The sequence below is a fragment of the Geospiza fortis genome, unplaced genomic scaffold (assembly GCF_000277835.1).
Source record: "Geospiza fortis unplaced genomic scaffold, GeoFor_1.0 scaffold524, whole genome shotgun sequence".
NCBI classification, from domain to species: domain Eukaryota; kingdom Metazoa; phylum Chordata; class Aves; order Passeriformes; family Thraupidae; genus Geospiza; species Geospiza fortis.
In genome coordinates, this window is record NW_005054437.1 from 1,396,581 (window position 1) to 1,412,705 (window position 16,125).

At 47.1% G+C, this 16,125-nt stretch overlaps 1 protein-coding gene across 1 annotated transcript in view; it reads right to left on the bottom strand.

Annotated features, from left to right (window-relative positions):
- Positions 1 to 2,096: 2,096 nt before the first annotated feature.
- The window catches only part of CD81 (CD81 molecule), a 22,871-nt gene continuing 8,842 nt past the window's right edge, over positions 2,097 to 16,125 (bottom strand). Inside the window, exons 2-7 of the mRNA XM_005427202.1 lie at positions 12,979 to 13,076; positions 10,019 to 10,093; positions 7,272 to 7,379; positions 6,590 to 6,685; positions 6,187 to 6,276; positions 2,097 to 5,488 (exon numbers count right to left, since the gene is read on the bottom strand). Of these exons, the coding sequence (XP_005427259.1) occupies positions 5,426 to 5,488; positions 6,187 to 6,276; positions 6,590 to 6,685; positions 7,272 to 7,379; positions 10,019 to 10,093; positions 12,979 to 13,044 (498 nt within the window). The 5' untranslated portion in view covers positions 13,045 to 13,076 and the 3' untranslated portion in view covers positions 2,097 to 5,425. The remainder of the gene's footprint in view (positions 5,489 to 6,186; positions 6,277 to 6,589; positions 6,686 to 7,271; positions 7,380 to 10,018; positions 10,094 to 12,978; positions 13,077 to 16,125) is intronic.

The following is a 16,125-nucleotide window of genomic DNA, read 5'->3' on the forward strand; positions in this document are numbered from 1 at the left end:
AATGTGAGCACAGCCACCAACACATCCTTCATCCCTGAGCCCAGCAAGCGGAGCCGGCAGGCAGAGGAGGATGCAGCCACATCCAGCAGTCAGGGTGCTTTCCTCTGCAGAAACCTCCACCATCAACAGCTCTGGCATGAGAGAGCTGGCTGGATTTATTCCCTCCTGAGAGAATATTGCAACTCTTGGTTACAGCTTTGACAACCTCTGATTAGGAAATGGCATGAGCAATTTATGCATGTTAATCACAGTAGTCTTAGTACCAGACAATTAGGCTCATTGCTGCTTAGAAAACAAACAGCCCAGATGAAGCTTGCAAAACAGAGATTGCCAAAGCAAAAAATACCTCCATAACTTCTCATTAGAAACACTCTAGGAGGTTTTAAAAAGCAAAAAAAAAAAAAAAAAAAAACAGTTTGGGAGAGAGGAGGAAAAGAATTTCCACTGGAAAATATCCTGGCATGGTCTAGTTTAGAAAAATTCATGCTTGTATTTTTAATTCCTAAAAAATCTTGTTTCACAAGAAAAAAAAAAGATTCCACAGTCACATTCCTAGGCAGTGGAATTCCACAGTAAGGTCTCCAGTGACTTTCCAGGTCCTTCAGACCTCTGGAGAAAAATGTTAAAGAGAAATGTAAGCCAGGGTTGTCTGTGCAATATGAGCACAAATAAGCTGCAAGCACTGCATCCACCCTTCCCCTCACACTTGCTTATCCCGGCGCCCTCACATGCTCTGACATGGAGGACTGCTGTTCTCCAAGGATAACCCATATCTCCACACAACCTTAAAGGGGCCTGTTTCACCCAGTCCTCTCCCAGTATCATATTCAGCTCATCTGTTTCAAGCACATCAATGCTCATACTCAGACGTGAAGAGCAAATAAAGGGGACTGAAGTGCAAACAAAGGGGACTTTCCCCATTTGGCTGGAGAAGGTTTAAGATCCCAGCTATAATTCCAGGCTGAGGTCCCAAGGCACACACCCTGGATGCCAAATACATGCTGTGTTTTGCCAGTTAGTCTCCACTATTGTTTCTCCACTCAAACACCAGCCTGACAGTGACTCACATCAGCTTAATCCTAGCTCCAGAGGCTGGAATAATTTTATCCCCATCTGGAGCAACAATGCAGTGCCACAATCCAAACGTTTTAAGGCATGAAGCAAAGAGCATCACATTCATGGGAAACCACCTAGAGGGTCAGCTGAGGACAGTCTTCCCTGCAGCCCAAATTTTGCTTGAATACAAGAATGAGACATGCCTGTTCCCTTGGAAGATGTGGCAGAAATCAGTACAGGATAGAAGGAAACAAGATCTGACAACACATCATTAAAAATCCACTAACAAGGGGGAATTGCTTTGTTTCTTTTTTTTGTTTATTGTTTTTAAATATCACTTTTTTTTTCTTTCCAGAAGTCATTATGTCCGACTCCATTAACATTCAGGTAAACAAGTGAAAGAACAACAGATGGGCATGATCTCGCAGCACAGGCACAGCCGCTGGGAGCAGGGCTTGCCTTCCTTTGCAGCAGCTCAACGTTGTGTTCCCTCCCTGCCCTCCCTCACCCTGTATCCCCTCCCTCTCTGTACCAGCACAGCTGAAGGAAGGCAGGCAGCTGGGGGATCACAGCACCTGGCCGCCCACCTCGCTCTCAGCCAGGCTTTCCTCTGATGGTGCGGAGGGGCAGGTGGGAGCAGCAGCAGTGGCATTACCAGCCCAGTCCCCATCCAGATGGCAGCAGAGGGCATTTTGGGCTATTTTGGTCACTTTAGGAGGAGCCCCTCAAGTGTCCGCAGGACTACCACCACGCCCCTCTCCACCCCGGGCCGAATTTCAGCACAGTCGCTTTCTGCAATCCACATTAGCTGCCCTCCAGCTGTGCCCCCCTTCCCGTGGGGAGGGGCACAACTGCAGCAGGCACCATTTCAGGCAAGCAACCTTTTTGCCTTCCCTCAGCACCAGTCCGGATGCATTCTCAGCCTGCTTGCAGGCCCCCCTCCCAGAGGCTGTAAAATCCCATGCTGTCAAAGCCTGGTTCACAAAGCATCCTGGTGTTAAGGTTAACTGGTTGTAAAATTGCAGCAGTTCATCACACTATGCACACTATGAGAAATGTTTATTAAATTGATTTTTGTTTCATTTCTTTTTAAAAAAAAGGCAGAAAGAAGTTAAACACACTGCTTTGTGGCATGCTCCACAGTATGAAAAAATCCCAAGCATTCAGTTAAGCTGTCAGCGGCTCTGTTTGACCTTTGGATGTGGTCTTTGAACTCAGACCTGGACAGTTGACACTCCTCATCCCCATCTCAGCTCACAGCCATTTTCTCAGCTGCCACTAGCTCCAGGAGGGATGCTTCCATGGAGAGGGAGGGGTTGTATTTACAGCCTGCAATTCCATCCTTTTCTTCCCTGGGGCTGCGGAGAGGAGCAGTACAGACTGCCATGTTGCACACACAAAGGCACGGTATGCAGGAGAGGCACTGGGCAGAGCAGGGGTGCTGCCTAGTGGGTTTTCCCCCTTCACCTCAGCCAGCTTTGGGACTGACCAACTGGCAGAAGAACCCTGTGGCTTTTGGATCCTGAGGGCTTGCAATGGGACGAGTCCCCTCAGCCCTTCATAGCTCCCTTTCTAGCTTGTGTTAACTCAGGTCCAGCTTCACAGGAGACCCAAGTGGGTATTTTTTTTCAGAGAGGGTTTCTCAACGACTTCACTGTTCTTAAGCATGATGGTTCCTCTCTGTCCCTCTTCTCCCAGGGCTGACTCCTCCAGCTGAGGACCATTCCATCAGTTGTGGGGACTCAGCTGGTAACTAAAGAAAGCATTGTCCTCTCTGCAAGCATCCTTCAGTCCCTGCTCCCATCATCCTCCTCTAGCTGTTCCCCTCCTTGAGCACCTTTCCTGCAGCAGCCACAGAAACAGGAGATGGCCCAGGAAGCTGCCTCTGCAACTCTCCACAATGGTAAGCCACCTCTGAAATGAGCCAGAGCTGGAATAGTACCCCCTGTGGGACACAGTCTGAGCAAACTTCCTGTTCTTCCTCCTCTCACAGCTCTCAAATTCCCTCTTCAAGTACCACTTTCTCCCAATTGCTCCTGCCTGGGACAACTCAAACCCTTAAAGTACAATGTCTGAGGACACACCTGACCTGCATCGAGACCCAGTCTGTCTTCAAACAGAGCTCCAGCTATGTACACAGCATCAACTGAATACTGAACAATATCAAAAAATACGGTATAAGGAAAAGAAAACAGAATTGAAATGCTTAATGGCATATTTATACACATTTACCAACAGTCAACAAAAAAGGTGGCAAGTTACACATCCATTCTGTACGCTGACAATCCTGATGCACATAGATGTAAACACACATGCTTGGATGATGCATATACATATGGCCACGTAACAGAGTAGATGACCTGAAGGAGCTACGCTGGGGAGCAGGGGAAGGGGTTACCTACTGCAAAACCTCATCTCATTCTCAATGTGCACAACATGGACATTCAGGGCAGTGTTGCTTTAAGGCTATTTCTAAGGCTGAATCTTTCCTTGTCCAACCTCTCAATATGAAGATCTGTTGAAGCACTTCCTCCTCTTTACCCAGCACAACTTGATATATATATATCTATATATATTTACCTATATACTTTTTAAAGGCCCTATATACTAAAAGGCAGGAAGAGGAAAGGGGGGAGTAGAAGGGAAGAAAAGCTTCTGAATGGATCAATTTGCCCCAGTGCAGGAATCTTCTATCCTGTAATGGCAACAGCCATGACAGCCACGTGCAGTGGACAAGGTACTAGGTTTGAAAATGATTGATGATCACAGGCCTCCCTCCCTATCAGATCTGAAGCTCTCTGTTGTGACAAAGGGGGAGAAAAACTTTAAGAAACAGAAATACTCCTGAAGTGGGGAAAGTGATCACTAATTTAAACTCCTCCCCTCACCTGCTTCAAGGTGGCAAAAGAGCTGAGATATTATAATTTCCAGCTCAAGTGCCCATACGGCTAAGGAAAAGGCTTTGCTTAAAAATATATATCTATAGAACTATACATATAGATCATCTTTTTAGTGACACTCTGATTTTATTACATAGCTCCTGGGTCACTCTCCCCCTCTATCTACATGGTGACAGAGTGGCATATAAAAGAAGCCACAGACATCAAAGTGATAACCAAAGTTACCAGATCACAAGAATGTGTTTCAACTGGTGTGATCTAACATGCTAAATTACCTTGATTTTATAAGCTGATCTGCTGTTAATATAACTGGAAGGTCTTAAAAATAACCTTTTTTTCACAATCAGATTATGACAATTTCTCAGCAATATTACAGTGTGTGACAATATGCTATAATTAAGAATAATTTCACTGAACAAGAGAGTGATGCAAAGATGAAATTTTAAGCATGTACACATATGGTTGGGGACACCCAAGCATCATCCTGCAGTACATAAAAGCAGGATTTCTAAAGTCAAGGACTTTTTTATGTTTTCTTCTTTTTCCAATATAATTTCTATGTGAGCATTAGCTTAACAGTGGAAACTTGGTATAGGACTAGATTCTCCTTGAAACATATGTCTATAATGAAACACTGAAGGACATTAAAAAAGTAATTTAATTTTCAGGTTTTTTATATTTGAAAAACTGGGACTAAAATTCACCCCCAGCCACTGACCTTTTAATGCAATGAATCAATGCAACTGAGCCAATTTATAAAATTATAGCCCCAAGGAAAAAAAAATTACTAAACCAAAAAACATTTTTAGTCATTAGAGAGTAAAAAAGTTTCAGCATGACTTCTGTTAAGGACTGACCTACCAATGGAAACAGGCTGGAGAGAACAATGTCTGTGTTTCCCCTGGGATACATCGCACCCAGGCGATGGAGGCTGCATCCTTTCCCCTCCTCTCTCCCAGGCTCTGGACAGTCAGCCAGGCTTCCCTATGGACAGCTTGGAAACACCAGGGAGCTGGGGTGATGGTTGGAAAAGATGAATACAAATTAACAAAAATACTGAATTCTACTTCAACATCCAATCAAAAAAGTTGGTAAAACCAAGGCAAAGTTTTCTGAGACCAGGCTGCACCCTTCTCCTCCACACATCTTCCACCAATGTTACTTCTGAGTTACTGGGGGTGGGGAAGGAGGAGGAAGGACTTGATCTCCTGCTACAGCAGCTTTCCCATCACACAAAACTGATGTGTAACTAACTCAGCCACAAAGATATGGGAAAGTTTTATTTATTAAAAAAAAAAAAAGTACTTCAAAATAAAAATGATAAGTACTGTATGGTAATATTGGAAGCATTTATATACACAATTTTCTTTGTCTGTTGTTGAAATGTCTCCTAGTCACTCGGTGGCACTTGAGGTCCCCTCTAGCGCCGTTCGCCCTGATCCCCCCTTCCCCTGCCCGGCTCTCACGGCTCAGTAGACGGAGCTGTTCCTTATGCCACAGCACAGCACCATGCTCAGGATCATCTCAAAGATCTGTTGAGAGACACAGGGGCACCACTGAGGCAACAACCAGTACAATGCAAGACTTCCCCTCATCCCAAGGTCCCCCACTCCACATTAACACTCTCATGCCAGAGGTAAGGGCAGGGATGCTACACCTTTGTTGCTGTTTTCATATGGAGTTGGCCAATTTGAGATAAGGCACTGTGCTCCCTTCTCTCACTGGCAGCAGTGGTGGTACCTGACAAACTTTTTGGCTGACAGCTATGCAGCAAATGCCTCGAAATCCCTCCAGCACTACAGCCCAGCCTTTGCACAGATGCCACAGATGCCAGATACCCCCACAGCACCCAGCCCTCACTAGGGGGCAAACCCAACGGAACAAAGCAAGCAAATCCCTTCCCACTGCAGATCCCAGCAACAAAACATGGCAGCCTGTAGAACAAGTGGTTTTGGAGGAGGTTTCAGTGGTGCTCTGCCTTTTTGGGTGGGTTTGCAGGTGCTCTTGCTCTACTGAGCTTGCCAGGTGCTTCGCCTAACACCCTGACTCCCCAGAGGGATGATGAAGTCCTTGGTCTCGCCATGTTCCAGAGCCCTGTGGTGCATAAGGCTGGTGCTGCATGTGGAGTTCCAGGGGCATCCAGAGGAGAGGGACAGATCCAGCCCAGCTGGAAGAGGACCAGGTTGCCCTGAGGTGGCTTTTCCCTGTCCCACTAGGCTGTCACACTTACCATGATCACAGCAACCACGACAGCAGCGATACCAATCAGGTAGAGCTTCCCGGAGAAGAGCTCATCAATTTTTTTGTGACAGTTGGCGTTCTGAGGCAGACAAGCACACAAGTCAGTCAGCCTGCTTTCCCCACAGCCACCCCCAGCACCAAAAAAGGCAGGTCAGCTTCCCCCTGGTTCCACTTATGTCCCCAGGTCCTGGCCTCAGGACTTCCAACTAGACTTCATCCCTCTGCACCTATCAGTGCCCTCAAGCAGGGACAGCAAAGGAAGAACCAAATGGGAACCTTTAACATCCTTCTACACCATCCCCAAATAAATGAAATCTCTACCCTTCATCTATTTTCCAATAAATCCCCAAATTTCCTTGGCAGCAAAGGCTTCCTGAAGCAGCTGTGCCTACCTCAAAAAAGCTTTTCAGGGCGTCCTTTCGGCACAGGTCATCCCTCCACACAGGAGTGAAAGTCGCTGTCACAAAATCAGAACCACAGCAGTTCAGCTACATGGAGAGAGGAAAAAAGAAACAATGGAAAGCCAACATCAGCAAACAGCAAACACTTATGCGATGCTCTCCCCACCATGACGCATTCTTGAAGTCACCCAAGATTGAGGAGGCATCTTGGAGGGGGAAACAAGGGTGGGGAATAAGTCACCAAACTGACTTTTTTCTTTCCATGCAATGCAGCTGCTTCCTACAATAGTCCCAGACAGATCTGGCATAGATTTTCTGGAGGAGAGTGAACCCAGCTCTGTGCAGGGATTTTGTTTACTGCTGAATGGACCAAGTATCAGGATTAATATCCTGATCCTGTATCCTCAGAGCTACATTCCTCTTCCATTGAATTTTACTTAAATCAGGGGTGCTGAGGTAAATGAAAGGCAACTTAATCAAAGTTTGGTCCAGACTTCCCAGCACCATGTGATGGAGAGAATACTGAAGAGAGCACAACTCTGCTTCTTAAAATGTAACAACAACAAACTTGATAGGCTAAGACCCGCACGGAGTATCTGCACTTTAGACTCTGCTTTTCCCACCCCTTTTCCTGACTTCCATTATTAATTCTCCAGCACAACCACCACCTTACCGTTTCATGGAAGGTCTTCACTACAGCTTTGGCATTGTTTGCATCCGGTTCTCCCATGAGCGTCTGCTGAAGCGCTTGATCGTAGAACTGCTTCACATCTTTGGCTATCTAGGAAGGACACAGGGAAAACTCCTTTTCAGCCAGAGGAGGAGGAGGAGGAAGAGAAAACCTATCCAGCAGATGTGCCTGAAGAACAGGTTCCCTCTAATAGCACTTGGAGTAAGATGAGCAGTTTTTGAATAGATTTGGACAACATTTGTTTGCACATGAAAAAAAGCATGTCTTGCATAGGGCTCCAGCTGTCACAAGTACTAAGAACCCCATCCACCAGCCAGCAAATTTCAGACAACACTATCTGAGCCCTCCACAGGCTCTGTCTAGGAGATAAAGACAGCCAAGGCCTGGAGGGTGAGCCAGAAGGTGAGATAGCCTTCAGCCCATGTGGATGTGCTGCTGGGCTCAGGAAGGCAGAAACGTCTCATTTTGAACCACACATAGACAAAGCAGGCAGGCAACACAATTCCCACTGAGGCTGCAGAAGCTGGACATGCTGGAAAAGTCAGGAGGAGGTGGGGTGCACAAGCAAGGCTGTCTGTAAATAAAGGCACCTCAGCTTACTGAGTGGCTCAGAGGGGATGGCAGGAATTTGGGAGAGATTGCACACTAAAGCCTGGTCAGACAGCTCATTTGGGTCAGGAAGCTTAGGTGCGTTGAGATGGATTTAAAACCCTGGCTGGGTCCCTACAGACACTACTGTCCTGTAAGTGCTTATGTGAGACACCTTATCCAGACTCTAACCCTGCCACCTGGCTGGTGAACTGCAGCCACCCATGAGGGCCTGCTCCACAGTGCAGAAATCTCCTAACTTTTAGGGAACTGGCCTTATGACTTCTCCTCTAACACCTTTCAATAATTTGAGAGAGAGAGGTGAAAGAAGGCCATGCAGGAGAAGCAAAAGAAAAACATAAAAGCAAGGAAGGGAAAATGCTTTCTGGAACATCTGCTCTTGGCAGCACAGGCCGGATTAGCATACGAAAAAAGAAACTGCAGCAAGATGATGCACGATTTCAATCAATTATCCCAGAACTCTTTCATCACTACTCAAAAAAGCTTGGTTTGGAGGATGATATTCTCCAACCAAACCATTTCATTCTTGTACATAAAAATAATTAAAATAAAAAAATCCTATTTATTGCCTCCCCATTTTGAATTTACAGCATCTCCAAGAAGGCAAGCTGAGGGAGAGATTGCCTTCAGCTTTGAGAAAGTGTCCCTCGTGAAGCATCTCTTGGTGGCTGGGGTGATTCAGTGCTTCCCTCCCAGCCTGTGCTGCTCCCAACCAAGGCAGGGAGAAGCAAGCCTGCTTTGTGAGCAGGGATTTCAAAATAGCCCATTCATGATCAAGGCTGCAAAACTAGCTGATGCCAACAGACTGCCACCCTTCATTTTAAACTGCAAAATTAATTTTGGGGGCTGAGGTCATCACTTCTGTATTGGAAAATCCTACATTTCTCAGCTAGTGGCCAAGCTCTTTCTCCCCAGGATGGGACACAACAGCCATGGGGTCCCTCCTTACTCAGCCTTCACTTTTTTTTGCTGTCAGTTGCAGTTGCACATCTTGGACTCTTCAGGATTCACAAACTAACATCTGCAGGAGGCACAGCCCCTCTGCAGAGGTTAATTAGCTCACTAAAGTTACTAGGAAACAGCACTGTGCCTGCATAATACTGTTTAGCCACAGAAGAGTTTATTCCAGTGAAGTCGTGCTCTCTCCCGAATGACTACAAGGATGTTCCCATTCACACGGAGCCTGGGAGCCACTACTCACATGCAATAGAAAGCTGAGCAGGCCAGCACCTACTTACACAGCTGGCTAACGTCTCTCAGGAAAGTAAACACATTTCCTACTCTGCCAGAGAGTCTAACCTTGGCTTTGAGCACAAGCAGTCCCCTTCTCTCCTCCAAACCCCTGAGGCTCAGTGATCAGGCTTGCTACTTGCTGCAGACAGCCACAGTTCCCATGCACAGGCAGTTCTGCATTTTGAGACCAAACCTGTGTGTGTGAGCACATGTGACCACAGTGAAGGGAAGGTGAGCAGAAACAGAAGGGGAAAAGCTGCAATTTCCAGTTCTACCCTTCAGGTGAGCTCCTCCAGCCAGGAAATCTTATCTGAGCAGTCCCTAGCAGGGTGCCTAGCAGGGACAGACACAGGACATGGACCCCTCATGTGTGCAGAGCACATGGATCACAGCAAGCCCAGTGCTGGCAGACAAAGGGCTGAGGCAGGTTATATGACACTGGAGAGGAGCAGGAAGCACCAAGCAATGCCGTTACTGCAGGCTCTCCTGGAACGGCATTCCCGCCCTTTGGCACTTCCCGCCCGGGCTCGCTGCTGTTCCCTGGCACCGAGGACGTGCAGATGGCTTTCCTTCACAACTCCATGCACGAATCCACCCCCCCGTGACTGACAGCGTGGAAGCTCGGAGGAGACCCAAGCGAGACAGGCTATTTTTACTCGAGACATCGCACCACATACCCTAAGGGCAGCTGCTACCATCAAGTGCTCTCATTTAAAGTTCATCAGCCCAGCCAAGAGGAGCGAGGTGGCCTGCCCAGGTCACACTGCTAACCCAAGCCCCTGTTACCCAGTCGGGAAGCAGTCTGTGAGCAAAACAGCTCATGCTGGGATCTGCTGCCGTTCTGCCCCAGCCTCCCAGTCCCACAAACACAGGTTTTAGAGTCTTACTTGGTCTTTGTTGACAAAACCCCAAATTCCAGCCGCAACTTCACAGGCAAACAGGATCACCAGGCAAGTGAAGAACTGCAAAGACAAATCAAGAGAGGGATCTTTAACATATCTGGAGCAGTTAGGTGGGGAGAGGTGTGGAGCAGCACTTCCACTGACAGAGCAAGGTGTCATCTGACTTCAAACCAGTTTCTCTCTCATACATGCACTGAGCCCAAACACATTTTCCTGTAACTCATCACACGCCACCCATGTACAGATTGTTGAGCAGGGATTAGCAAAACCTTTCCCACAAAGGGACTGGCAGGGATGAATGAAGATGCCCTGTGTAACACAAGATACATTGCTCTGCTTCATGCACCTGCAGGACCATCCAGACAAGGTTTCTGCTCTGCCACAAATGCTCTGAGGAGTGGAATTGCCAGTGCAGGGTTAAAAGCACATTTCAGCTGCTAAGGAGCTGGGGATGTCAGGGTGTAATTTATGGCCAGCTCTCTGGCATCCACAGCCCTGCAAGGCTACTGCAGTTTTTTGCATAAATACTAACAGTGACGTTTTCCCACAGTCCCACCCTGTTTGTGCAATTCCAGCATTCCTCGCTGCCATCCTCCCTTTCTGTTCAGATCCCAGGAACACATTGTGATGGTTGGTCAGTTGGACTGGGAATGGGAAGCTGTAAACTCATACATCAGGGTCACATGAGAAGGCACAGAGAGGCGTGCTCCATATGCAGCCAACATCACCTCTGTGACAACATCACTCAGTGACTTCTTCCTGGGAAAAGCCCCAAAGTGGGAGAAGTCAAGAAGCAAAAGAGGTGAATGCAGTCAAGGACAGACAAAATTACAGTACAGCGTGGGAAAACAGCCCCTGGCTCCTGAGCAGACTCTGTTCAAAACACAGTCAGCACATTTTCTCCAACAACAGATGAAACAGGAGCTATGACCTGGTTCTCACATGCAAAAGCAAAGGGTTATCAGCAAAATGGAAACAAAACTATTAACCTGACAGGAGGAAAGGACTTCCAACATCCTTGTCCAGTTCCTGAACAATCAACCCCTATGTGAACATCTAGCTATTCCTAATTTTGCAGGAACATCTTTGAAAGACTAGGTTCCACATCCCCTCCAAGGACTCACACCGCCCTAAACCTTGGGTGCAATGCCACTGTAAGTCTGGTTAAGCACTAGGGCTCACTCCTGCAGTGGTTACCCTTCAGTGAAGGGTGCTTCATTTATCCCAGATGTGGAGGTACAACTTTGTGCAGATTCAGTTCTCCTGTAAGCCAGCTCCAGAACACCAGGAGATGCAGCTTGATGCTACAGGAACATAGTGGTGGTCCTGGCCAGGCAACTGGCTGTGTCCCAGCCCCTTTCCAGGGAGCAGAGCCTGCTCCATGCCAAATGGCTCCCTCCTGTCTTCCTTAGGTCTTGCTGCTCAGCTTCCATGCCACCTTTGGCACAGGATTTTTTTAGCATGGAGCTTCCTGTACTTCTCCCTTTTGCAGTAATCCCAAAGTCACTCCCTCAGCTAGGTGGAAGAAAGGGGAGCACGGCTGCTTCCCTAAAACACCCCAAGGACACTGCCTGGAAATGTCCTTGGAACACAGTGGGAGCCTTGGCCAGCAGAAAGTGTCCTCATGGGGCATCTCCAGACTTGTCTTGGCAAGCCAAGGTGTGAGCAAACACAGGCAGTGCACAGCAGCTAGAGCTGCTAATTTCAGCCAGAGCAGCCGGCTTCCCTGTCGGACCTCGGGTACCTTGTACCATCTGCCCATCTAACTGTAATATCTGTACCATCTAATCCTCTAACTTCAGGAGGGAGTGAGAGGTAGTTCAGGGTCTGTAATCATTGAATTAACAAATCAAAATAAAAATCCAAAGCTGCCAAACTGTGCTCCAACAACCCCTGTTAGATTTGTGTGCAAGCTCCTTGTACTCCCAGCAGCTGGGATAATGCCTCCAAACTCCTACTGGAGCTCCCATCCACTACATTCAGAACTGTTTTATCAACAGTGGGGAAAAGCATCCCCTTATTATTGGGAATCAGCAGCAACCAGAGGTGAAGTCATCTGTGAGAGTGAGGCAAAGCAGCTCCATTTCCCTCTGTCCCAGCTGAGCCCACACCCATGAGTTGTTACACCACTACCAAGAACCCTCCAGCCCAATGAAGCCAAGTGCTGGAAAGTCATTTGAATTAAAAAAAAAAAAAAAAAAAAAAAATTACGTTTTACCCTTCCAGTTTTATTTTTTATGCATCAAGTTTAAACTGAACCACATGTGAGAACTTGCTTTAAATAAATGGGTCTCCCTTGCTCCCAAGGTAAAGGCTTTTGGTGTGGCTACAGTTTATCCAATTAGGCTCATCCTGTGCCAGGAATCCTGAGCTGCTGCCTCACATCAAGGACGCCTGTAGCACTTCAGTAATGGATTTTCCAGGATATACCTAGATGTTCTCACTAAGAAATTATGGAAAATCTTTGCAGTTTCCTTGTCCAAACAGATAAAAATAGTAGATGATTCCTTAAGAGAACCAGAATTGCTACAGGCAGCCTTGAAACAGAGTGAGAGGGGATGCTGTAGGGGACACCAGGTAAGAAAAAAGGTTTAATGGGTGCTTGGTACGACAGCCAGACCACAAAGGGATAACTGCAAGGTGGGGGTTCACATGTAACAGAGAAAGAGTCTCTAAGAATGCTGCTGATCTCAGCCCTTCTGCCCTGCAGCCAGGCACAGAAAGGACACTGCAGCTCAGCCAGAGCTGCACAGGCTGGGCAGAGACACCCTCAGCCACACAGCACTGCCTTGCTCCTTGCAAAGGTCACCCAGCTCCCACGTTTGTGCTCACACATCCTGCCAGCCCCGCTCGCTGGGAAAGACCCCAGCAAGGGAAGCACAGCCATGTGCCATGCAGCAGGGAGATCAGGGTGCCAAGTGACTCCAAAGCTTTGTGTCTCCTACCGTTCCCAGAAGACACTGAGACTCCTGAATGGCGCCGTAGCATCCCAGGAATCCCACGAACATCATGACAGCCCCAACTGCGATCAGGATGTAGATTCCTGCAAGGCAAAGTGAGAGGCAGACACATTACTGCACAGCTCTGTCCAGCAGCACCCTCCTGCCTGGCTGGACATTCTGGCTCCTGGGGTGCATAATTATGGGTGTGCAGAATTAAGGCTCAGGAGGTGTGATGGCAGCAGACATAGCAGAACACAATGTACATGAGTTGGGTCTCAAAGTGTTTGAAGCTGCCAACACTGCAGCTCTAATGTCTCCATCACCTCCAAAACAAGAGGAAACACTGAGAGTAGCACTAGGCAGAGGATGTAGGAGGCATGACAAGAGCTCTACAGTATCCTCACAGCTGTAGCATGGAGTTACCCTGGCACGGTGTTTTAAATATTTAAGCAGAGATGGAAATTATTAGTTAGCATATCTTGTAAAATAAACAGTAAGGCACATGGTTTATTTATATTAAACATCATACAAATATTTATCTGGCTAACATTTTAAAGGCAGATGAACCATAAAACCAAGGGGAAAGTACTGCTTAAGCATCTCATTTAAAATCTGGTGCTTCTTTTTTGTTATAGGTTCTTCCACAGAGAATACAACATTTTTAACTTATTGAATTTGCACAGGCAAGTTGCACCATAACTAGTTCAAAGCTTGAAATGAGGCATTGGGAGTGGTTCAGAAAACAGAGGAATAAAAGTTTATTCATTCAGGAAACAAGAGCTTATCTCAAGTCTGCTGCCATGAGTAATCACCATGGTCTCACCAACCACGAGACTGGTGAAGCCACAGTGATTACTCAGCCAAACACTACCAGCTCAGTTAAATTTGACACAGCTTTTTGCTGGTGTATCCCTTATATTTAGTGCATTTTTGGTTAACTAATATTCTCAAGTATTGTGGTTCTACTACTCTCTAAGTGAATCTTATTTCCCATTCAAAAGCAATTTCATACATGCAAAAATTACAAATCAGGTACAACTGCAGTCACTATTTCTAATGGACAGCGAAGAAAACAAAATAATCATGATGAGGATGAAAGAACATGGGACATCCCAGAGGTAACAGCAACACAGTGAATCTTACTAGTGGTTGGGAGACACATCCCTTCAATGAAATGTTTTCTTCTGCTATGAGTGAAAATGTTTTATAGTTATTAATCAGACTGTCAGCTCTCCTTTAGGAACAGCCCTAACATATAAACAGACCTCAAGATTAAAACTGTTTGTACATGCTTGTGATGTTTAAGGTTTTTCTTATCTCTGCAGCTTTTAAACAATTTTCTGATAATTAGAGTGCAAAGTCTAAAGGCCATGCACCGAGAGCAGAGTGAAGTCAAAACCCTTCTCTAAAACACCAGATACAAAATAATGGTCTCCACTTGTTTAACATTGCCTTACTGATCTTTCAAACTTGGGAAAGGCTGGACTTTGGCTCCCGCTTCTTCCCTCTTTGAAACAAAGCCCACCAGCAGGCCAAAAGCACAAGCACCAATGCCAGGGCTGACTTGGCAAGTGGCGGTGACGGAAACGCCGCCCCAGCGGCTCCGGCACTCTCAGTGTGTCCCAGCCGCACCGCACTCACTCTATTTTTAGGCCCTGCAGGAGGGAGGAAGCCAGCTGCAGGGGAAGTGCCACAATGGAGCATGCTGACCCTGCAGGAAGCCCCTCTTCACAAACCCTGACGGGAGCTGTGGCTGGAGACACCAACATCCTCGCGGCAGCACTGTCAGCGACGGGGCCGGAGGCGCGAGCTGCACCTCCTGAGGGGCTCTGCAGGGGCTTCAGCAGCGCCCAGGAGCCATGGAAAAACAACAGGCAAAACGCTCCGCGAGTGGGGATGAGACACCTCCTTAGGTGAAGGTGAAAGAAAGGAAAAACAAGCAAAAGAAACGTCCCAGGAGAGTTCCTTGGAAAGGATAGGCCAGCAGATGAAGTTCTGTAGGCCTGCCTGAAGGGAAAGGAAGTGGTTTTGTCCCAATGGCTGGAGATAGGATGAGGTGAAACAGCTGGGCAGGGAGACAGCATGGCAAACAGTGGGCTGGGCTGTGTGCAGGACAGAGGGGCCCCAAAGGCCCTGGAGGTGGTGGGAAGGCATTAATAAACCCTGTACAAAGAAGGCAGTCTGCTGGACACCTGCCAAGCCCCAGAGAGACTGATGGAGGCTGTCAGACACCGCATAACTGCTGTCTCACAAAGAACAACATACCAGCAGTGGTGTCCCAAAAACGGTCTGCTCACTGTCACCAGAAGCTGCTAATGCCCAAGAACCAGCCCTCACCACTCCAGCTTGTACCAGTGAAGCTGCTGACTTGGGTTTTCAACCCAAACCATGACAGATTTTTCTAATTTAAGTGCCGGGCAGTTCAACTGACAAGTCTTCATCACAAGTCAGAAAATCAACTTTCCTTGTCTCTGAGTGCAGCAGTTTCTGACTCCTTCTCCCAGTAGAGAGAAGACAAAGCTGTGCTAGGGGCAAGTCATTTCCACATCTGACAAGTCACTATTCATGCTAACCTCCCCAGTATATGGGTAACAAGCAGATGCAGCACATTTGAAAAACAAGCAGAATGATGCTGAGACCCCCACAACAAGGTCACCATAGACAGAAGGTTTTGTTCTAATTTTTTTCTAAATAAACACTGAAGGCACCTTCTGGGCTGAACAAATATTGTCAGGAGATCACAGTCACAGGGCAGCCCAGACTGAAGGGACCTCAAATGATCACCTGGTCCAACCTCTTGTGAGACTGGGAACCTTAGGAGAGACCATGAAGAACTCTGCCCAATTATATATTGAAAACGTCCAGTGATAGGGACTCTATCATGTCCCTGGGGAGGTTTTTCCAGTGAATGATTGCTGTCACTGTAAAAGATGTTTTTCTGATACTGAGATCATCAGGAAAACACTGGTGGCTAGGAAAGTTTTGCTCTGAAAACTAGGAAACGAAAGCCTAGTGAGGCCCTCAACTGATGGAGAAGACTAAGAGGAAACACAGACATTTGCTGTTTTAGAGAAGTTTTCCAGTGACCTCTGTACTTGCTTCTTGCTGGGATTTCTGGCAGCTTCAAAAAAACAAAACCAATCCTGACCT